Source organism: Thunnus thynnus, chromosome 12 (assembly GCF_963924715.1).
Source record: "Thunnus thynnus chromosome 12, fThuThy2.1, whole genome shotgun sequence".
In the NCBI taxonomy this organism is placed as follows: domain Eukaryota; kingdom Metazoa; phylum Chordata; class Actinopteri; order Scombriformes; family Scombridae; genus Thunnus; species Thunnus thynnus.
The window spans coordinates 12,016,644-12,040,453 of record NC_089528.1 but is presented as its reverse complement, the minus strand read 5'-3'; the positions used below and the strand labels follow the sequence as shown (position 1 = coordinate 12,040,453).

The 23,810-nt window shown below is 39.3% G+C and overlaps 2 protein-coding genes across 2 annotated transcripts; both read right to left on the bottom strand.

Moving 5' to 3' along the window:
• Positions 1–43: 43 nt before the first annotated feature.
• Positions 44–15,173, bottom strand: LOC137193998 (regulator of nonsense transcripts 1). Its single transcript, XM_067605501.1, has 24 exons — positions 14,820–15,173; positions 14,144–14,280; positions 12,872–12,961; positions 11,756–11,923; positions 11,464–11,644; positions 10,972–11,133; positions 10,574–10,658; positions 10,270–10,368; positions 9,247–9,355; positions 8,760–8,919; positions 8,363–8,481; positions 7,883–8,047; positions 7,409–7,523; positions 7,059–7,202; positions 6,489–6,702; positions 5,286–5,403; positions 4,929–5,085; positions 4,566–4,708; positions 4,258–4,432; positions 3,938–4,019; positions 3,577–3,738; positions 3,188–3,450; positions 2,833–2,955; positions 44–2,708 (listed from the first exon to the last, which is right to left on the bottom strand). The coding sequence occupies exons 1-23, from the start codon at positions 14,988–14,990 to the stop codon at positions 2,836–2,838; spliced, it is 3,339 nt and encodes a 1,112-aa protein (XP_067461602.1). The 5' UTR covers positions 14,991–15,173; the 3' UTR covers positions 44–2,708; positions 2,833–2,835.
• Positions 15,174–18,680: 3,507 nt separating this feature from the next.
• On the bottom strand, positions 18,681–23,408 carry LOC137194008 (pyroglutamyl-peptidase 1-like). The gene is made up of 5 exons (XM_067605517.1): positions 22,250–23,408; positions 21,680–21,732; positions 21,011–21,127; positions 20,654–20,886; positions 18,681–19,846 (listed from the first exon to the last, which is right to left on the bottom strand). The coding sequence occupies exons 1-5, from the start codon at positions 22,278–22,280 to the stop codon at positions 19,627–19,629; spliced, it is 654 nt and encodes a 217-aa protein (XP_067461618.1). The 5' UTR covers positions 22,281–23,408; the 3' UTR covers positions 18,681–19,626.
• Between the last annotated feature and the right edge of the window lie 402 nt (positions 23,409–23,810).

The following is a 23,810-nucleotide window of genomic DNA, read 5'->3' as shown; positions in this document are numbered from 1 at the left end:
AAAAGTATTTTCACCCACAAGAGAAATAAAACAGTGAAGTCACTTAGAGGAGCAAAAAGAAGCAAACTTTAATTTTCCAGGATTATTAACAGGAGAATATTTGTGAGCATAATTTTCATAACTGTCAACCTCAATTAGTGGGCAGAAAAAACAAAATGGAGCAGCCATGTGGCCAACACAAAACTTCTTCATCTTTATTTTCAGAATTTTCACTTCTGAACAGCGATAAAGCCAAATAAAGATGATCACAGCAACAAATATAGAGGAAAACATCCAACTCAAAAAGTTACCGTCTAGTCATAGGACATGCAAAAACTATATGTGTTGGTAAAAGATAAGTTTCCTTAAAATATGACATTTTTAATAATTAGACCTGAAAAATGTCAGTGATCAGGTGCAGATAGCATGTAATGGTGTCCACATCCAGACAGGATGTTACATAAAATAACAGCACAGAAATAAACAATGTTAAAGTTCAACAACTCTAATATCTACAGATACTGTAATTCATACAGAAAGGGAATATAAATATCAGTTTGATGTCCTGTGAAGGATGGAGATGCAACTATTGCACAGTTATTACAGTTAGAGTTGACTGTAAAATGACCTATAACAGCTAGTAATTCATTATTGTGGGAAGATGAACATGGAATTTATGACATGTTTTACATAAACATTCAAATCCTTGTGGCTTCTTTCTGACTTTGGCAGTCTGAGCACTTTTAGCAGGTGTGCTCTGTGAAACTGATGGATGAAACAAACATTTTAGGGGAATATCTAAAGTATTTTAGGGTCAGCGTGAAGGTGGCTGCATTCTTGACAACCACTACTGTTTTTTGATGATGACTAGATATTTCAGTCAAAAGTTTGGATCACAAGGAAAGCTTCTGCTTCCTGATCCAATACTGATGAAAACAAGCTGCGTGGAAACTTCACAAGTGTCCTTCCAAAGAATGTGAGATGAGAACAACACATGCACACAGTACAGAAACACAAAGTTTACCAAAGTTACGAAACTAACTAACTGTTGTGTCTTTGATGTGACGCACTACTACTTGTGACAGTTTTACTCTTTTCTATAAGTTCAAGATTGTATGACAACAAAGAACAAAAACTAGAGGAAGAAAAGGTGAAAGGGCATTTTCTAGAATCTACAGCCTAAACAAAAATTACATTGTGTCTAAATAATTTGATATTTTTGTGCTAAATGTAGTGCACATACACCATATAACCTCTGAACTGGTAATCAGTGGACTTTCCAAAATGCATCTTTCACCACAGTCCAACACGGTGAAATCTATCACCAAGTTTGGTTCAAAGATGGGAAAAATTGTACTAAAGCACTTCAAGTTTTCATCATTCTTTGTAGTGGGTGGTTTTATCAGGTGCTTCACACTCAACTGACAGAAAAACTCATCATAAAGAAATGATGTCATTGTTTACATGCTTATTGACTTGTGACTTTTTGGGGAGTACTGCCCTCTTGATTTGGCTTATTAGATGCATTTAGCTCTTTATGCTGATGATGATCCGTCTCTGCTAGCTCTACAGGCCTCAGGGTCAACAGTGAATCAGGAATGAGGCAAAAAAAATGACAGCTTCATTCTGTTATAAGCAGGTTATGATGCTTATCTTTCACTCTTTTGAACTACTGAAAAGATATATTTAGAAGAGCAAAAACAAAATTGTCTCACTAGCTGCAGATCCTTGGAGCACACCTCCTCAGGTCTGGAGACAAAACTGTTTTTTTTTTTTGTTTTTTTTTAAAATATATTTTCAAGAGCTAATTCCACCACTTGTTCTTTGCAGACCACCTTGAGAAAGACAGCCCACTACACTAGCTTACATCACTGAAAACCTCAATGAAAACAGCCTTTTTTTTTTTTTTTTTTTAAAGAAAACTTTCCAACTCAAAGCTGAGAAAAAAAGTGAATGATCTGTGCCTATGTGATCCTCAAATTTCATTTGATCTCTTTGAGGCACAACACCACAAGCACTTTTGAGTTCACTCGAATAGCCAGTGTGTTCACACTCTCCTCTCCCAGATGCTTAGATGTGACCAAACGCAGAGCCTCGATTCAAGCTTTGAGTTTTAAAAAGTTGCCATATCAACTGCTTCAAGAGTTGTGTCCCCTGTTTGTTTTCTCTCTCTCTCTCTCTCTCCAAGTCACAGAAGACATCCTGTTGAGTTAGCTTGGAGGACATATGTGTGAGACACCTCTTCTCCATCTTTCTCAGCTTTTGGAGCAAGATTTCCAACCATACTGCCTGGAGATCCCCGAGGGTTCAGGGGCATACTAGGGACCAGATGACACAGTTGCCCCCCTCCCCCCTTCCCCTCTCCAGAATCGTTTGAACCTTCCACCCTCCTTGACCTGTCGAAGGTCTCGCCTCTCCAACTGCGCTGCTCCGTCGACGACAGCTTTCTCCTTCGCCATGTCTTCGCGTGTGAGCAGCAGTGCCTTCGCTCCTCCACCAGCCTCCCACTCTTTCTCTCTTGCTCTCTTCCTGTCCAGCTCTACTCCCATTTTTGCTCTCACTCTTGTGATTGGTTGGTTTCTCACGGTCTCTCTCCTGTTACTTTCACACAGTGGTGCTTCGGTTGTAGCAGTGGAAAACGGGTATCCATGTTTGTTCTTTTTTGTTATTACCCAGATTAAAATACCAGTGAACTAAGCTTAACACAGGCCTAGCTCCTTTCAGGCAACCTGTAAGACAAAGAAACAAATATATACTGTTATTTGAGAAAATATTCATTAGTCTTTTCAAAATATTACAAGATACTTTTCATCAGTTGTTATTTTTGCTTTAGTCTACTGTGGAATTGCTTACAGTCTAGTACTGGGACAGTCCAGTCACACCACCGTGTTGGTAGGCCCGCTCCCCCTGGTAGGTGGAGTCCTGGGACAAAGCCACATCAATCTGGGACTTGAACTCATCTCCTAGGTAACTGTCCTATAATGGGACAAACAAAAAATTGGAAGAGACCAGTCAACAGATATTCCTTCATTCCTTTCCAGTCGTAAAATGAGTAAGCCTTTTAAGACAAGATGAAGTTTGTACTTGAAAAGGAAAGCTGGACAAACATTTGGAATATATGTGCAAGCAGCCCTGGCGTTGGGTAGTAACTGTTATAAATAAACAGACCACAAACAGTTTACACAATGAGACAGCACAATGAACAAACCTGTGAGAGTTCAGGCTGGGAGAGCCCAGGCTGGCTCATCTGTGACGGCTGGCTCATGTTGATATAGCCCTGGGTCAGAGGCCCCTGGGAGAAGGGCTGGGAGCCCAGGTCCTGGCTGGCCTGGCTGCCACTCATATGGCCTCCATGCTGTCCTCCATTCCCTCCACTGTGGTTCCCCATGTTGCCGCGGTTTCTTTGACGGCCACCTCTAGTGCCACCACCTCCTCCGCTGCCTGCCTTGCCTTTCATACCGCCACCACGACCTGCAGAAAAATTGAGTTCGGTAACACAATTTAGAAAGTGTTTCACCGCAGCTCTAACTGAAGAATATGTAAGCTTTTAAGAACTATATTCTTAGCCGGGCTCTTACAACTTCCTGTCTGTCTCACCTGCTGTGGGTCCGTTGACCTGTCCCATGTACCCAGGTGGAGGTATAGGGGGCATCACTAGGTTGAAGGGGATAGGGATGTTCATGGAAGTCATGGGACTAGGGCCTGTGCCAATCATACCAATCTGGTCGTGGGTCTGGAAATACATGTTGGATGTACGCCCTGCAGAGAAAATATACTCTCTTTTAAATTGTTTGGCTGTATGAGGAGCTCGTCTTGTCACAGGTGAACTTAGAAAACACATAAAACCTGTCTGCAATAAACTAGCAAAGTCAATATATTCAATACCTTCAGGGGGTTTATTAGTAAAAAATTGTGTAACATTAAGGGAGGTTTGTGTGTTGTATGAAGAACCGCTCACCGTTGCTGCTGCGATCGTAAACAGATCCAGGAATGAGGGCCTCCCTGGCATCATACATGGCTGTGCTCATGAATCGACCCCCCTGTAAAAGCACAAAACAAGTAACGCTAATTTACAAGACGTCATTATTCTTCAGATTCATTGAGGCCTGTTTTAGGTAAACTCCTCATCCTAGGTGCATGAGTACATTTGGAATTGCATCCCAAGTCCTTCCCATGTCCCAAAAAAATAATCGGAACCCAGTAAAGACACGCTGATTTGAGCAATCTGTATGCTGTGTATAAAATACACACACACACACACACACATACTAAACTCACAGGGTTTATGGTGTTGACCAGCTTGCGAGGCTTGCTGAATTGCATGAGGCTCTCCCTCAGGTTGTTCAGGGGGCCTTCGACCAGGACCTTCTGTTCCTTGTAGTAGTTCAACAGGTGGTTCCACAGGGGCTGCTTGGACAGGGCCTTGGGGTTTCCCACAATGATCACACCATACCTACATGATAGAAGAAGATTATAATTATTATCAATGACTTAATGATTGAAAGTTATAAGTAGTCACCATAGTGATGGTACCAAGCTAATGTTAGGGACAAAAATCCCACAGAGGATTAAAGGTGTTGTTGTACCTGGCCCTTGTGAGTGCCACATTGAGACGACGTGGATCATTGAGGAAGCCGATGCCCTGGTGCTCATTGGCCCTCACACAGGACAAGATGATGAAGTCTTTCTCTCTACCTTGGAAAGCATCCACACTGGCGATCTCCACCTCCTGCACAAACAGTGAAGAGAAATTTGTGGATGACTCAGCATTTAGGATAATATATTTATTGATTGTGAGAAATATTTTGGTTGTACTTTCATCACAAATTAAAAAAAAAAAAATACCTATACCTAACATCTCAATGGATTTCAGGAAATGAAAGAATGATGATGATCTGTTTAAGTGCACAATTTGCACATTTAAAATGAAAAAATATTAGTCACTATACCTGGTACAGTTTGGTATGGAGGGAGCCGCTGAACTGCATGTACTGGACCAGGTAAGACCTTTGTCCCTCATAAGGGGTGATGATGCCGATCTGATCGGGTTTTGCTCCGGCCTTCAGCAACCTGGTGGTTATTTTCTCCACATTGGCTGCCTCAGTTCTGCATAAACAAGAAGGATGACATGAGACAGAGAACAATTATTTATGTTAACATGTTACAGAACTTAATTATGTTTGACTGACAGTACACACATTGATGTGATGTCACTGCAAAGTGCCACATTCAGGCATATGGCTTAATATGAAATGGAGGGATAAACATAAATATTACGTCAACATAATGATAAAGCAAGTTGAAACCTGTTGAGATATGATGTTCCAGAGCTGGCGATTTCCTCTTGGCCTTGGGTGACATAAAAGAACATCGGCTTGTCAGGCTGCGGCCACTGGAAGTCAAAGCCTTTCTTCACACGGTCCCCTGCAGAGAGACAAAACAAACATAACTCAGGACTGGTGATGAATAGAAAAGTAGACCAACTTAAGTGGAATAAGCCTGGATCAGCTACAGGCTTTATGTGCATTTATCTACCTATTACAGACTGGTGACAAATTAAAGGAAAAACCAACATGAAGTGTCTTAGTAAGGTGTTGGGTCACCACTTGCCACCAGAACAGCTTCAATGTGCCTTGTCATTGATTCTACAGTCTATGAACTCTCCTGGAGGGATGAACACCATTCATTTAACTGCACTGTCTAACACGTAGGTCCAAAATCTCCCAAAGGTGTTCAACTGGGTTGAGGTGTGGTGACTGTGAAGGCCACAGCATATGATTCACATCATTTTCATACTCATCAAACCATTCAGTGACCCCTCATGCCCTGTGGATGGGGGCATTGACATCCTGGAAGAGACCACTCCCATCAGGATAGAAATGTTTCATCACAGGATAAAAGTGATGACTCAGAACAACTTTGTATTGATTTGCAGTGACTCTTCCCTCTAAGGGGACAAGTGGACCCAAACCATGCCAGCAAAATGCCCCCCAAAGCATAACAGAGCCACCAGATCCCCTCACTGTAGGGGTCAAACATTCAGGCCTGTACCGGTTTTTCTTTTAATTTGTCACCTGTCTGTTTGTGCAACTATGTGCATTATGACTGCTTCAAGAATTATTACAGATACATTTTTAAAAAGAGGTTGAAATACAGATAAACCAAACCTACAACAACAAACAGTGCTTTAAATACCACTAAGGTGATACAAACAAGAAACTGTAAAACAGAAAGAGAGCTGCATGCAGGAGATGTGAGGTAACTTGGTCTCATGTGTTCTTCCCAAATTTTCAAAATGGATTTATAACGGTTTACAAGATCTGACAGGATCACTGGACAGTAAAGTCCTTTTTTAAATTGTCAACTGTGTGGGGAAAGCAGTCAAGGAAAAGTAAGGCAGCGGCATCATGTTATTAAGTTGCAGGAATGTAGAGGGCAGTTTCAAAACGGGAAAGCCATAATTGAACATCACAAAATTAGATTTCAAACAAAGTTTCTTTTTGTCTCACCGGCAGTGACTCCGTTCTGCAGAGAGCCCTCATAGAAGATGTTGGAGGGGAAGGCGCTGAGGGCCGGGTGCATGCGGTACTGGACCTGCAAACGAATTGGCCGGATCCCCAAAACTACCAGACGCTCAAACAGAGACTGGGAAAGACCTGCTTTAGCTGCCTTCTTACACATCACCACAGGGCCCAGCTGGCAGTGGTCACCCACCAGGATCAGCTACAAAGAAAATACATCATTTAAAAGGTTAAGAGGACAAATGATCAAGACAAAAAAAATTGGGGTATAACAGCACTTTTTCCATCATGATAAAGCTTATAATTAATGGAATAATAGACTTAAGTGGATGAACATAAATGTGATATTAACCCCGTCAAAGACAAAAGTTGCTTCCTTAGATACATAAAGACATAACTCAAACAAGAAGGAACTGAGCTGCTTTAATTCTCACCAAAATCTCCATAATACATTAAAAATAACCAGTAGTGCTAATAAGGTTGTTAATATTAATGCACTAATTTGTTAATATTTCTATATCAATTTACTTGGCTTCAGAAATATCCCTGTGCCCTTACCTGCTTGGCCCCCAGGACGACAGGCACCATGCACTCGGGTTCAGTGGCCTGGGTGCTCTCATCAATCAGGATTGATCTAAACTGCATCTTGGCCAGACGAGGATCCCCTGCCCCGACACAAGTGCAGCAGATCACATCTGCATTCTGGAAAAGAGGGAAAAAATAAAATAGATAAAAGCATTTTCATAACACAGTTTCAGTGGGCCTGAATGGTTTAGAATAACAAATCATTAGATGTTTAATGACCTTTATATCTTAGTTGATGTACAACTTTGTGACTAGAACTGTCAGAAACAAATAAATAAAACATTTATCAGCACTTGTGGGTTCAGTGACACTAGTCTTCATACCATAAGCAGCTCCCTCTCAGCAGTGCGTCTCAGAGCCCTGTAGCGCTTCTCGTCTGAGGAGGACAGCTCTCCAGTCTCGTCCTTCAGCTGTTGGAGCTTCTGAAGTTCTGGCATACTGTGGGCAGAAATCATTTCAACACAGTTGGAGATCAGTGTTGTGCAAATATTCATCAGTAACAGATTGTATTACTAAGGGGGGTCTGGATTCATTTTATTCCACCAGTGACTATATTTGTACTTCCTGGATTTCCCTTTGTTGCTACATGATGTTAACTCCAGCCAATGCTGCTCAGTAACATTATTTTATAATTTTAAGTTATAAATCAGTGCTGGGACAACCTAGCACCTTGTAGTTTTTTAACACGCATCTGATTTAAGAAGTGAACACAAGTTCACCACACACATAAAAATGTCCTGCAAAAGTAAGTTGTCCTTTTAAAGAACTACTTTTGATAATAGCTGGTCTTGTGTTACCTGTCCATGTTGCGGGTCTGGTTATGCAGAGCCAGGAAGGACACAGGAGAGTCGATGGCCTCCCTGCTCTTGGCACACAGCCTCACCACTTTAAGTCCAGTCTGGTGGATCTTCTCTGTCAGCTGGTCAACGGCAATGTTACTGGGAGCACACACCAGCACCGGCCTGGAGGGACACAAGTTACAGTACTGTCTTAGGCAAAATAACATGTAGCCAATTCATTCTTCAACAACAAAATCAGTTGATCAAGACATGTTTAAATATGTTAGTTGTAATTAATTACCTTTCAATGAAAAACTTACAACTTACAATTATATCCTAAAAGCCAGATGTTCCATTTAATATTGAATAAATACTCACATTCAAACTAAATACCAATAATTAAATATCATAACTTAGTTGCACAAATATTGTCCCAGCCTGTACATACAAAGTAAACACACATTGACAAAAAAGTCAAAATATTTGTATGTGTCTTACCCGTTGCCCTGTCTAGCCAGGTGATACACGATAGTGGCAGAAGTCACTGTCTTCCCTGTGCCAGGAGGACCCTGGATCAGACTGAGGGGACGCTGCAGCACCGTCTTTACAGCATACACCTGCATTACAAATTACAATTACAAAGCCCATCCATGTGAACCCTGGGAGGCCTAGTCCTAGGAAGCCTCATGCAGTCACTATACAAGCATAAGTTCACATCCCTTAGATTTACCCCAAGATGTGTGATTTTGTGTGATTTAAGTGAACTCAATCTTTACACTGTGTGTCATCTCTGTCATGTTGTGTGTGTTGTTGTAATGAAGGGTATAACTTCTCTGATAATGTATTACCAAAGTCTATAAATAACATCGTTTGAGTTGTCTTCTCTCTAACTTACCTGGGAGTGGTTGAGGTCAGGTAGTCCCTGGGCAGTGAAGCGTTTGGGCAGCTGACACTTGATGACCACGTCCTCTACCTCATGTCCCAGCAGTTTGTGGTAGATGTAACCAGACACTGACGTCTCATCCACAGCAAATGTCTTCAGAGCACTCTGCATCCTGGATGAAGAAGACAGAAATATTGAGATAATGTTCTGCACTAAATCTGACTCATGTTTCAGTAGGTTAAAGTAACACATTCATACAATTTAGTGAAACACCAAAACTTCTTCAAAGTTGGCTGAATATGTGGAATGGAATACTTTGCAGTTCAAGTATACTTCAGCTCCCGCTTACACTAAATCATTAACTAACCCTTAGACATGAAAAAAGATTACATTTATGTAACAGATACATAAAGTACAAAGCCAAAGATTGTTTTTTTCATAATTAATGGGCAGATATCAAAGCAAGAGACAAGAACAAGTGTGTGGCTGTTTTGATTACCTGTCAAAGGAAGTGGACTTCCACACAAAGTCGACCTGAAAGTTGTGCGGGATCTCCACTGGAGCCCCGGCACTGCTCCTCAGCTCTATGGCGATCTCATCACCATAGTCTGGTACAGTGAGTGAAGGAAGAGGCAAAACATTTGACCATATAACTGTAGTTATTCTAACAAATTATTCTGCTATGACAATGTGCCTAGTCTCTAGTCTGCTTCATTTAACCATACCTTTAAGTCAAATATTTAAAAGGTGCTGTCAGAAACATTTTATTGCAATCAATAGCGTTACTCATCTGTTACCTAAATGGCTGCTGACATTTCAAGCTTTAGAAACAGATAAGAGCCTCTGCATTTGGTTTTGCTTCATTTGTGCAGCGTTTGTAAGGTGGAGAGAGTGTTGGAATCTGAAAACTTTTCCCACACAGACGCAGGGCTGACATTAAATTTATTAGACAACTTATGTAGCGCCTAAGAAGCCAACATTAGCTGCATAAGATAATGTACTAGCCATTTGTCAATTTATATAGGAATCAAGTACACAGATTAATCTTTGAACATCAGGCAGGCAAATGTACGTTTATACTGCTAGCTCAGTGTAGCACCACCTCATCTCAGTTACTTTGTATTTCATGGTGGAGTTATTGATATTTTTCAGAATAACATTTATAAACGGTGGGTTAACACACTAACAATAGTTCTGATATATAGCCACGTGTCTTATTACTGGAGTACTGTTACCAGTTAACTAAAAGATGGTAAGCTGTAGAAGCCAAATCTAAATATAGAACTTGCTTTAAAAACCAGTGGGGACTTAGGATGAGGACACAAGTCTGCAGATGTTATTGTAGTTTCACACGTCTGCCACTAGATGTTGTTAAAGATCCATATTTTACTGACAGCACATGAGAAAACGACAAATTTAGAGGCCAGCATGCCAGTGACAAACTTTTTTTAATACCCATATACATTACGGGTATTTGGTTTCATGTTAGATATTATCTGTATTTTAACTGTTATAAGGATACTATCAGGGACTTTGATGACATGTCCAATGCCTTTCCATGGAGGAGCCAGGTCTCCTTTGTACCTCAGGCAAATTTCATCTCCCTGCATCAGTCGCATATCTGAAGGACAGCACATAAGACAGACACAAAAGAAAATAACTTTGTGTAAATATACAACAGTGCATGGTGTAAAGATACCAAAGCAACAGTTTCAGAATAATTAATATCAAAATAAATGTAAAGAACATGAAATTGGAATATTTGTTTTTTACACCAAGAAGAATGCAAAGTAAGAATAACTTGAAGTGGAACCACAAATAAATACCTGAATCTGTCTTGGGGAGGGTGAAATAAGCAATCCTCTTTTTGTTCAGACCCAAGTCCCATCTGACCGTAATGTTGTCTTGAGTCTGTTAAGAAGCAACAATAAAAATATGTTTAACACTTAAAGGTCAACAGAAATTTCCTGTTGTCAAAATTACTATGGACAATAAAAAAAAACTTTAAAATAATTTTATTACATAATTAAAATACAACATGCATGACTGTAACAGCTTCCCTTTACATGCAGTGTGATAAAAAACACCCAACTAGAGCTTAAAGGATTTGTTCATTATTTTAATCCACATGAAAAGAATTGATCGCTATTTTGATAACTAATAATGATTTAACTTTTTTATCAAGTAAAAATAATAAACATGAGGCATTATTTAAATGAAGGACCTGGGACTCTTTGAGTTTCTTATCATAGTCAGCCTCCAGCTTCACCAGAGGACCAAAGATGTTCTGGTATTGGTAGGCATCCTCATAGCGGAGCAGGACGTGTTGGGGCTCCTCATCCACACCAGGCTTCTCCAGGTCCTCCAAGGTTGCTGTAGGATTTTCCTGCCAAGCAGAAACACAAACACACAAACGAACAATGAGTGACAGATTAAGATGAAGCTATAAAAACAAAATAGAGTGATATGAGAGTTGAGTGTTTTCTGTCAAAATGCTCAAAAAAAATAGGAACTTAGGCGTTGAAACTGATACTGAACGGAGAGTAATGGCTCAGAAAACACCAGCAGTAGAGTTATTTGCATCACACCCAACTGTATGAATACATCGGGTGAACAATATAGATAAGCCTTCGCTGAAATTCAAGTTATGTGGGTTCAAAATATTTACATATAGTTATGGGTGTGTGCAAACACCTGACAGCTGCACTGAAAGTACCTTCCAGAGTTCCTCGAGCTTGTTGATCTGCTGAGCAGTGATCTGGCGGGCCCTGAGCTGCTCCTGCTCTGACGGGATTTTGACCAGCCAGGACAGGAAGCAGCGGTCCTGAATGAGAGGCTGCCACTGCGAGCTGTCCCAGTTGATGTCTTTCAAGCTGCTCTGGCTGGCGCATGGCTGCCTGTGGTGCGACAAAAGCAAAAATGGCAAATGCTAGGAAATTCTATATTCATTTTGATTACCCTCATCAACAGGGAGATCAGGGTGATCAGCTACATAAAAGCACCTTTACCTGCACAGTAACACCACTACTGAGTCGGCCTTTGCAGGGATGAAGCCCAGCAGGAAGACGTTGCGACAGCCACAGTTGTAGCACTCCAGCACAGTTTCCCCCAGAGGGCCGTCTTTATGCAGGGTCACCTCCTTGGACTTTGCTCTTACCAGATGGTTTACAATGTGGCTAAAAGTTAAGAGAATGACAATGAATGCACCAGGAGGAGAAAGTGAAAAAGACTACAGACCTGTGTTCAGTGAGGATGTACTGTACACTATTGATTCACCTACAATCAACATGTCTTGATTTATTTTATTTTATTCAGACTCAATCAAAATCAAACATCACTGCAAGAAGAATTCATTAAAAAATATTTCTAAGATGCACTGAGGAGTTACGATGAAAACTGATGACCCCAGAAACCAAAAGATGTTAGTCATCGGCTACACTGATATAACGTAATGCATTTTTGATAGCTTTTGATATTTTGTCAAATATGTGTTTAGTAAAACAGTTTTAAATACAGAGGCCCATCAAAGGTCTATCACATAGCAACTAGCAAGACAAGTTCAACAAAAGTTTAAGTGGTGTTAATGGGTTCACATCATTGTCAACTGTGTTATTGTGTGTTTATTGCCTTGAGCTATTCAGCTACAGTCACGCATAACCTGTACATGATTGATTCCTTCTAACGATGCCTGAAAGTTCAGCTACTGTATTAACTCCATCAGACAGAAGAGGAAACCTTGTGAATATAGATGACATTTCTCTGATTTGGGAAAAGAAGAATATCTTGGTAATGTTTTACCTATTAAAGAAACATGTGGCTACTTAAAATTACGATTTCAAAGACATAACTTTGGATTTAAGTAGCTTTATATTAGTCTAGGAGGCTCTTTAAAGTCAGTAAACATAAGTATATTAAATTATATTTTTAACAACATATCCAAACAATAACTACACATTTATAACCAAGGCTTCTGAACACAGCAGAAACTCATTATTACAGTAACAGTGCACTGTACTCCTGCTATAAGGATATGGTATCTGTAAAATGATTCTTCCCCAGTTAACGTAGCTAAGTGCACCACCAGGTAGGGTCAATAAAAAAACGGAGAAGTCACTATATCTTACCTGCCAGATGTGTTTCCACGGCCGTTGCAAAACCACTTCTTGCTGGTGTTGCAGTAGACCACACAGGCTGGATCATGAATCCCACAGTAACTAAAATAAACAAGAGTCATAATTGAACCTGTTTAAAATATCATGCTTCAGAGATCAAAACAAGAAAAATAAACAAATAATGTGTGATAAATTGTCACCAGCTTGATTAAAAATGGATTTATTTCAGATTATGCTACACAATCTTTGGTGCCACAAATCTGTGCAACTAAAGTAGTGCAGCAGTTCAGTTTATAGTATCATTATAGCTGACTACAGCTGCAACTCTTCATTTCCCAGATTTTTCATTTCCCATTTTCAGGATTTAACAAACCAGAGTGACTTACACTTGCTGGAATATAATTTAAGAAACTGAATATGCATATTAATGTAAACAATTCGAAAAACTGTCAGTGTTTTACAAAGAATTTGACAATTTTTGAGAAAATCTTCCTTTTGTTCCCTAAGGAAATAATGTACCCAGATTGCCTCTAAATTTTAATAAACATGCCACTTGGTTCACTAAAATACACACTTACTGAGTTGTCACATAGCCTGTCAGATAGTAGTGAACTAGCTGCATGCCTAAATTGCCTAAATCACAATGTCTGGATTGTAAATTGCTGATGTGTATCAAAGTTCCCGCCTGATTATTTGTTTTCCAAATATGAAAACATTGGAAGGAAGAGGGTGGAACATTATAAACAAAATTGAGGCTCTCATTCTGTCCAACAAACTTTGTTTTCACAGCAAATTATCTCACACTGAGTATTTATCTTATCTAGCTGAGAAATGGAGTATCTGACGTGCCAGACATCCCCAACTGGACTTTTTATGGCACAGCCAAACTACTAACAGCTAATTTAGAGTTAGGCAGTACATGAACTGTGATTTGAGCAGAACAGCACTGCTGAAGATTATGTGCCATCTGCAAAATAGGGAGGGTTGTGTGTGTTGCACATCAAGGACAGCATTTGAGAATGAGTCCCAAAGGACACAGAGACCACCTTAGATACTGGTTTGAACATGCAATTTTATCCCATTTTAACCAGTGAAGTGAAGTGAAGTGGACAAGATGAATCTAATATAAACCAAATATAAAGTCTGTGTGGATATGTGGTATGGCATTAGAAGCGTAAATATTCCCTGAATTAAATTACGTGATTTAATAAGTGACTATTTATATAATAAGTTTCCCACTCTGTTGACAGCCACAGCACCAGTCACATCAGTCTTGTCATTTACCTGCAGGCATGCACAGGAAGATCCTTAGTATAGTAGGTGTCCTCCTCATCCTCCTCAAAGTTCAACTCCGCCAACAACTGACTGGCTTTAACCACAGGGTCGTCTCCATTCTGCAATACCCCGTCAGGACCATTAACCTGAGGAGACAGATGTGCAAAATCATGAAAATGAACTGAAAGTTTATGTCAACCCCATAGAGAGTGAAAGCGTTCTGTCTCAGGATTACAAATAAAGCCTTACATGGTCATATATTTCACTTGGAGTCCGACAGTCTGGCTGTCATATCAATGTTGCTGACAGCAACATCAAAGCCTGTGTACATGTATCTAACAGCTAGCGCTGATTGTATTTAACTGACCTTTGTGATTGTTGCTATTAGTAATGGATACTGTAAGTATTTAGTACATTTCAGTCCCAGTAAGTATAAATATGGGCATTCATGACCGCACTGGCACGCTGACAAATCCCTGCTACTCTTATTTGTACGGCAATAAAGTCCTAAATCTTGACATGGTAGCTATTCTCGGCATGCTAACTCTGCTAGCTCGCTAGCTAGCATGCTAGCCAATTAGCGGGATAAAAGCATGGCAACGGATGGAAGGCGTCATCATGCTAACCAGCTACCGTTGGCTAATTCACATTTTGTCAACACAGTTGATATTTTTGACTCATGAACCTGGCTGTCCAGCTGACTCTGGGTTTGGCCCTGGGTCTGGGTCTGGCTCGGCAGGGTGAAGTCGGTGAAGTCGTACTCGGAGCCCTGGGTGTCCGCTCCCAGCAGCTCGGCTTCCTCGGTGTCCAGGAACGTTAGAGTCTGCGAACTCGGCCCGTACGCCTCGACACTCATGTTTTTTTGCCTTGTTATTAACGATATTTTAATAAATATTTCACAAAATGTCGCTATTCAAGAAAATAACGAATAACGGAGGCAGAGTATTAATGGGAAAACGAGAAACAGGAGGTAAGAGAGAGCTACAGAGAGCCTCGACTGCGGCCGCGTTCCGTTTGTCTTCTCCCCCCCGCTCGTCCCCTCTCCTCCCTCACTTCCACTGGGAAGGTAATCTGGAGGAGGTGAGGTGAGGGAAGGAGACAAGGACACACCACTGAACAGAAATTGGACACTTTATTGCTTACATAAAAAAGAAAAGAATCTGTTTATTAATAATAAATAAATAATACAATGTAAAATTCATTCACTCATTGTACATTATCCTACAATGTAAAACATTCAGTGAAATAAGGAACATTTACTTTAACAGGTTCAACTCTGTAATTTCAGATTTCAGAGCTTAATGACCTCTCAAAATTAAAAATACTCCTAGGAGACAGGGTATATCTTGCTTACCAATATGTATTTATCAATATATCAATCTTAATATAATTAATATGTAGGCTATCAGTCTTAATGTTTTGTTAATGTTCATGTTATTGTTACTTTGTATTGTCCAAACATTTTGATATATTGTATTTTGATGATTTGGCAACATTGTTCTCAAAACCTTTATGCCAATAAAACCCATTGAAATGAACTGAATTCTTTTGTACTGCACTTTTCATTCAACTCAGAGTGCTACAGTATTAATAACATAAAACACACAACATAAAGAAGATAATAATATAAGAGTTAAGATGAATAAGCCTTCCTGAACAGAGAGGTTTTTAGTCATTTTTTTAAGAGTCAGGGGTCTGTGCTGCCCTCAGACGGTTTAGAAAGGCTGCTCCGGTTTAGCAGAGCAGAAGGCCAAGTATGCAGCATACAAATAATGTGTCCAACATAGAAGAATACAAATATAACAAGACTAAGGTAATAATAATAATGAAATAGAATAAGCAAAGTAGTACTAACATTAAATGAACAATTTAAAATTAAAAAAAACTATTTACAGAATGAGGCAATAATAGTTTTAAAAGTTTTAAAATGGGATATAAAACTTGAAATGAAATATTGACTGTATGAGGGAAATATGGACTCAACTACAGATGAAGAAATGGTGACAAGTGCAAAAAATTAAATGTGTTATGTGCAATAAAAATGTAATTATATAACAGTGGAGGTTGAATGCAATGTACAATCTAAAGTCCAGTTTGATGAAATATATAAAAGTGACCAGTGCAGGGAAAAAATGAGGGATGTGAAATGTAAAGTCCAGTTTGATAACAGTACAGTAAAAGTCTATTACTCTATTAAGAACACAAAGAAGTTTATTTTGTATATGCATATATACAAGGTCAAATCTTAAAAACAGTACTCATATTCTGCCCTTAACTTTGTCTAATCTTTAAGAAATAAAGATGTCATTTGAAGCATGTATACAGCTTTTTCATATTTTTATTTGTTTGTTTTACAGGAACACAACTCTTTGACAAAACAAAACAAAAATAACTGTAAATGAGTTATAGTTAGCTCAGAGGGCTAATTTTCATCTGTTGACCCTAGCCACATGTTCAAACACACATGCTAAAATACAAAATTGACATATATTATAAAAATTAAGATATACATCAATACAATACACATCCACTAATAAATAATGCCACAGTATAACACACTGTAGACAATTCATACTAAATAAGTCTGTATATAAATGCTGCGGTAGAGCTTTAAATCAGATGTGGTAGAGCTTTAAATCAGATGTGAAGGTACCTCAGCTAATTTTTGCTTATTTAGGTGATTCTTTTTTTCAAACAGTAACTTTGAGGGACTTTCCTATTCATTGCTTTCAGTTTAAAAATATTTTATGCCCACAACTCAAACTTTATCATAATTTTCCATTTGCTGGGGACTTCTAACATGTTGAAATAGCTCTGAATTTCTACTAAATTCTGGTGCTTTCCTAAGTTAAGAGAGGTGATAAAATGCTTTCAAACATCAGTAAGAAATGTTTGGGCCATTTAAAACCAGTTTGCCACTTTGAGACACCAGATAAATACAAGCCTTGATGTCAAGATTTCCAGCAGACCTTAATACGTTTTAAAGTGCTGTAAAGTACTTCTGCAGTAACATCATGATCCTTTCATTCTGTCCCAGCTGATCTGGCAGGTCAGAACAAGTTCAACAGGTCTGTCACACCATAAACCACTGCACCCAGTGTTACCGTAAATCACCTGGTGTCAAAGTAATCGAAAGCATTTCTCCGTAAAATAAGAACTGATGTGACCATTACACATGACGAGGCAGTGGTTGGTTTCCTGAGCAGATTACATTATATTTTACATCTTACTGAGAAATTGTAAGAAAATATCTCAATGGACAAGTTACAGATTTGAAACCTAACTGTCTTTTTCATTTCAAAAGTCAATTAAAAAAAGTCTACCAGAGCAAATCATAAATCAGCTTTGACTTCTCATCTTTGCTATTTTTGTTTTACAAGAGTATTGTTTTCTTGACTGAAATTAAAGATTGCAGTTATAATTCTTCTGATTTGGTGTCAGATGAGTTTGAAACTCGACCTGACTGCTCTCCTTCCTTTGCTTGACAACGGTCAAGGGCTCGTTCAGTGTTGTCTGTCCCTCTCCTCTATTCAGGATTAGCATGACGATGGCCAGTTTCAAGTCTTTAGTCATGGTCCAGGTCTTCACCTCAGTTTTCATGTGGCCTAACAGTTACTGAACTTACTGACTTGACTTAAAAAGGTAACACCTGTATCCAAGTGCGGGAGATTTTCAAAATGTCTTTCAGACTCAAAGTACACAAAGAAATTTTGTGATCACAGATCAATAAATACTTTGGCAGGATACAAAAACACTAACAGAGTTGTCCTAGCAGGTGAAATTACATGGGTGTGGCTCTCTGTATGACACGTCAAGTCAAATAACATTTGCCTGCTTATTAAAGAATGTATCACTTGTAAGGTGAAAGAAGTGTCTTTTAGGATTAGTCACTGATATCATTATTAATTATAAAATCATATTGATGTGATCTATTTATGAACTAATGTGTGAACTCTGAAAGATGTTTTAACCACATTTTTTTTGCCTTTGTTTGAATGTGTACGCCTACCAAACCAAATGAGGGCAATGATTAATTAAATTCACTAATTGTTACCTAAAGAGAGTATCCATAAAACTAAATTGCCAATCATAAGCAATCATTTTTGGGTTTTCAAAAATCATACCAAAAACTATCTGAAAAACATTATTAACTCTTATCTAAGAAATGTTGTTACTTCATGTACAGTAACACCATAACATGTTTCTGTTGCAACTGAAGCCCTTCACCATTTTTTATGTTGTCTCTAAGAGGAGTGTTAGTGATGTTACACACATCAAATAAAAACAACTCAAAGCCTAACAGACAATCTAAAGGATTCTAGTGAACACATGTTGCTTTGATTTTGTCAGAGGATTTTGTTATATATCACACAGTATCACACCAAAACATTAAAATGATTTGCTGACACTATGGACCAAAACCTTGAGAGAGTTTGACATTGGAATATCAGCTTGTCTTGTGGATGTGAGTAACAAAAAAGAGCATAAATGCTTCAGCAATGTGCAAATGGAGAGCAGATTTCAGACTGAAAAGGACAGAAAAAAACCCAGTGTGGAATGTTTTAATTTTACACAGCTTTGAGCTGGCTTTGCCTTGCAAAGCTGCACTACATGCATGAGACAGAAACATCTAATTAGTAAAATAACAAATGCTGATTGCATGTGCAATACTTTCCCTGAGATAAACAAATCATCATAAGTGTGGATTATTCAATTATACTTTAAGCTGCGCTCATTTCAAAGTCATCACATTTCTCTGGTGCAAAACAAGCAACACAAGGGAATGACGGCATATTTCCAAGACAACAACCAAACATTACAAACAGGACTGAAGAAAACAGAAATACTTGAAATAGTGAGGACAGACTCAAGTTAGTGGCAAGTTAGTGTAAGTGTAAAGAAATCCCACAGTGTGTGACCATATATAGCTTGTAGTTACAGCTGCTATTGTGTTTATACTACCAATTACATGTTGATATAGTCAAAACATCCCTCTTTTCACATGATGCAACATAAATATGTCCATAGACGTTATTGTGTTGACATCTATTTTCACAGTTATATGGAAGATCAGAGGCCGACATGACAAACACTCACTGGTTGCCAGCTACTCCTGCACATTATACACACATTCAAACACAAACTTGCACACACAGACTACAATAAACAGATGTTGTAGTCAGTGTGTTGTGTCCAGAACAGACTTGTACAACTGTAAAATTTAAGATACACCATGTGATTTAAAATTGGCACTGAAATAGCATTTAAAAGCACCCAATTCTTGACAATAAATGTGAAATTCATGCCCTTTATTTCCAGAGTTAATAGTCCACTATCTCGATTCATAACTACCTGCATTATAAGTCTCACAGCTAAATAAAAAATAATTTTTGCCTCAAGAATCACACTAAAACATTACTACAAGCCAGCAGTCCATCTTGCTCATTGATGTGTCTACTGAGGTGAGTCAGGCATGAGTGGGCATGCTGCTGCTACTGATGCTTGTGGTTGCAGTGCTCGTTGTGTGTGTCCTCCTCCTCCTCCTCAGTATTTTTCACCTCCAGCAGTTTCAGCATCTCCCACACGATGGCCTGAAGGGCTCTGCCGAGGTCTTGGCTGCTGTAGGGTTTTCCTAGCGGAGGCACATGGACGAAGGCAGCGCGGCGCTGTCCCAGGTACAGAGAATAGTAGTAGCTGTAGTCACACAGATACCTGGCGGGCCAAAGGATGGACGTTAGGTTATGTAAAGTTTGTGTTATCACATTTTACCGTTATCAGACAGATAAGAGAAAACAAGTTAGTGAGAGCCAGAGAGAAATCCATGTGACAAAGGCTGTGAGTCAAAACAGTAGGTGCCTCTGGCTGTGAAAACAAAGCATGATTAGTCATTAAACAAACTAAAATTAATTGCGGTGAGTGTGGGCGTAGATATTTTGTGAGAGGAAGATGTCAGAAATGTCAGAAACTCACAGACCAAACTGGAGAAGAAAAAGCTAACATATCTTTATTATAAGATGAATAAACCTGTATATCACCAATATATTTTGGCCATGTCAGACCACACTGCTGTTGATTGTAGGGAATCATGTTATTACTTACTGCATACTAATAATACATTTTTCTGTATATAAAATAACGGTGGCAATAGTTTCAACTAATAATGACTCTAACGAAAAATGACTTTTGTTATTACTGAATTTCATATTATAGTAGAGGTTTAAAAACAAGTCAAGACACAGTGATTAGGTTGAGACCAGTAGGCCTTTTTTATGAGAGACAGTGTGATATGTCACAGTAAGAAAAGCACAGGTGTAAATAATAAAATTAACGATGGCTTACTGGGACACTTAAATAGAACGGAACCATCGTTAATGTTATGTGTAACACCTGTGGTTTTCCTGCTGTGACAAGTCAAAACGACTGCTGTGAAAAAGGCGTATGAGTAGATTGAGACCAATATGCACATTGAATTCAATAATTGTATTGAATTGTGTGAATATTGCGAATGACATCACTAACCTTCCAGCATCCTTAGACACTGATACAGCGACCCCGAGGTCAGAGTCATTGACCTTTTTGCAGACTGTATCCATGTCCAGGACTGAGTTTATGCAGTCTGGGCCACTCTCCGTGCAGCATTGGGAAGCTGGGCAGAAGCCGTGGTTGTCCAGCCGTTTGTAGCCCTTGTTGTGGCCACATTGCTCCAGAGTGACTGTGGTAGCTAACCCAGAAACACCAACATGGACCACTAACTGCTCAAAGGATAAAAGATGCAGATGTGTGGAGGTGGATGAGGTTAGTAAGGCTTTTATTTTGGCTTGATCAATTGAGTTTAGCAACATTTCACATGTATGTATTGTATACTTCCTGTATTACCTGAGGCTGGTGCTGTTCCCACAGAGATGGGAGTAGACTCTGAACAGCCTGGTATTCAACAGGCACCTCACACACATAAAGGTCTACTGCCTCACCCAGCCCTAATCGCTGCAGTTCCTGTGAGCAAAGTAAACATACAGTACACTGAATACAGTCTTTTATTGCAGTTACAGTCTCAAAGGGCTTTGCAGGTCAACAATAATAATAAATGAAATAATAACTCCCTTAAATCCTTAAAACTGCACAGGGGAAAATGAAATGCTTATTGTAACTTTTGATGCATGTCATGGAGTTTTTTCATCATAATCATCATATTGCTACATTACTGAAAATGACAGTAATGTCAAACAGGATCAGTTACACTTTTACTGTGTTAGATACAATAAACTCAAAATGCAAATCCTCTTAAATGCAAATTTGGAAATTCGCTTCCCTTATTAAATGCTATATTTATAAGTGGTGTGCCATCTGCTCTGTTTATATGGTATTTTTTTATTTTTGTTTTTGAGTAACTGTTGTCATTGTACTCGGTGAGAGTGTGAATGCCTTAATTCAAAGTATTAATGTGTGTGTTCAATGAAACAAATCAATATATTTAGTTAAAGCTTGTGAAACGCAAGCCATTAACTGGCACCTCTGTTAAATATGGACAAGCTAATTACTGATTACCTGCACCGCCACCCAGCTGGAGTTCACCGTATACTCTCCAAAGGGCTCAAACCCTGCAGAAAAACAAACAGTATCAGAAATGACCACAGATGGTTCTTTAATGGCTGCAATGATACGCAATGCCAATGAGCATGCTTATCTGTTATAGAGAAAAGTGATAAGGGTGAATGTAAAGTATGTTCCTTTAACTCAAAGTCTAAAGGTTGGATCAAGTTAAACATTAATTTTAGCTGCCAACAAGCACATGATACAGAGTAGATGCACAGAATGAATTCTCTCTTTCTCTCTGTTGGTGAGAGTGGAGGAGTTTTTCATTCAGGCTTCTTCTTTTTCCTCCATTACGCAAACAGAGCTTCTCTCCTGACAGCATTACTGTAGAACATCATTGTTTTAAAGCAGGGTCATTACACAATTAGAATATCAACATAATAGTTAAATCACATGACACAAATTAACTGTGTGGCTCAGACTTAAGTGGAAAACTGAGCTGTAACAGCACTGTAGTTATAATAAAGACATCATTTAACACAAAACTCTCTCCAGTCCTTTTATCCAATGAAAATCTCTCACCTGTCACTATTACTTTCTTCTTATTGGCCATTATCCTTGGTTGCTAAGACACGATTTGTCATATATTTATAATATGGGGATCAAATCCCCCCTCAAACAAGATTCTCAGGACTGTTTACGCTCGCTGTTGTCTTCTTCTGGCTCAGAGTTGAAAGGAAATGACACACTAAAGTCAAACGGATAATACTGCCATCTGCTGCACTGGCATGCATCAATCAATCCACAGCAATTCATCTTACAAATAATGCGTTTGAAACAACACTAAGAAATAAGAATGATCAGCAAAAGAAGACTCATGAATTTCCTCACATTTACACCACAAGTTTCCCATAATGGGGAGGAGAGAATGAAAACAGATCCTTTTAATCCAAGAGCTGTAATGCAATAGGATGTAATTCAAGCCACATGTGTACTGAAAATGAAAACCAAGCATCTGCACTGCACTCGCATATTAAAGGTTAGGAAAGCAGGTTTATGACTGGGCAGCTAAAGCGAATTAAAAAAAAAAAAAAAAAAAGAAAAGGGGGAGAGAGAGAGAGAGAGAAAGGTTGAGAAGCCCACATGAGTGAACATTTAACCCCCATCCAGCTGCTCCAGTGCAGCCGCTCGGTGGTTTTTACTGGGCAGCTCCCAGGTGTGAATGTATGCACTGTGACGGCGTGAGTGTGACAACAGGGCGTTGCTGCAAATTGAACATGCAGTGCCCAGTTAGCTTCTCCCAAGAGAATTAAAAGTCAAAGGACATTTCTCCGGCTGAGGGGAGGAGAAATTGTATCTTACACAACCTCTCCGACATACTCCCTGCAGTTTACAGGAAAAACCTTCTTCTCAGTTTGTTGTCATGAAAGCAGAGTTAATCTAATATCGCCTTACAGGGAACAGCTCTTTTTTTTTTTTTTTTTCACTCTCAGTGCACGCTGCGGCCCACACCCCTGGGTTGCGAAATGACTCACACATTCTGGACACTGCTCCCTATGTGGCTCCGAACTGGCACAGTGGAGAAAATATGTTCTCCATAGGGTGGAGGATTTTTTTTTTTCTCTCTCTCTCTCTCTCTCTTCTTGGATGAATATGAGAAGGATTTAAAATACAGAATCAACACTGATTCATGCCTCTGAACCACATCTTTCTCTCTCTCTCTCTCCCTGCACACACACACGCACACGCTGAATAACACCTCCACTGACCACCTACACAACCTGCACTGCAGTCGCTAACAGCCCTCCCTTCTCCCTCAACCCATTCACCTTTCCCTCTCTATCTTGCCTGCGTCACTCGCTATGTCAGTGTTGCCATGGAAACTAATGATGCCCTCTCTGCTCCGTGGTGCTGATGCAGACAGTCTGCTGACGTTCTCACTGTGTATGGGCAGAATAACAATATTCTACTGTAGTTTCCACCGCACAGCCCCCGTGCTAGTCCAGATTTAGTACACTAGTGTACTGGATGTTGTGTTCTAATGTGTTATGCTATATTACATTGTATTGTATTGTGTCATCACCACATTATATCATATTCTACCAGACATCTAGTAGTCTGGGTGTAGTAGGTATTCTGCATC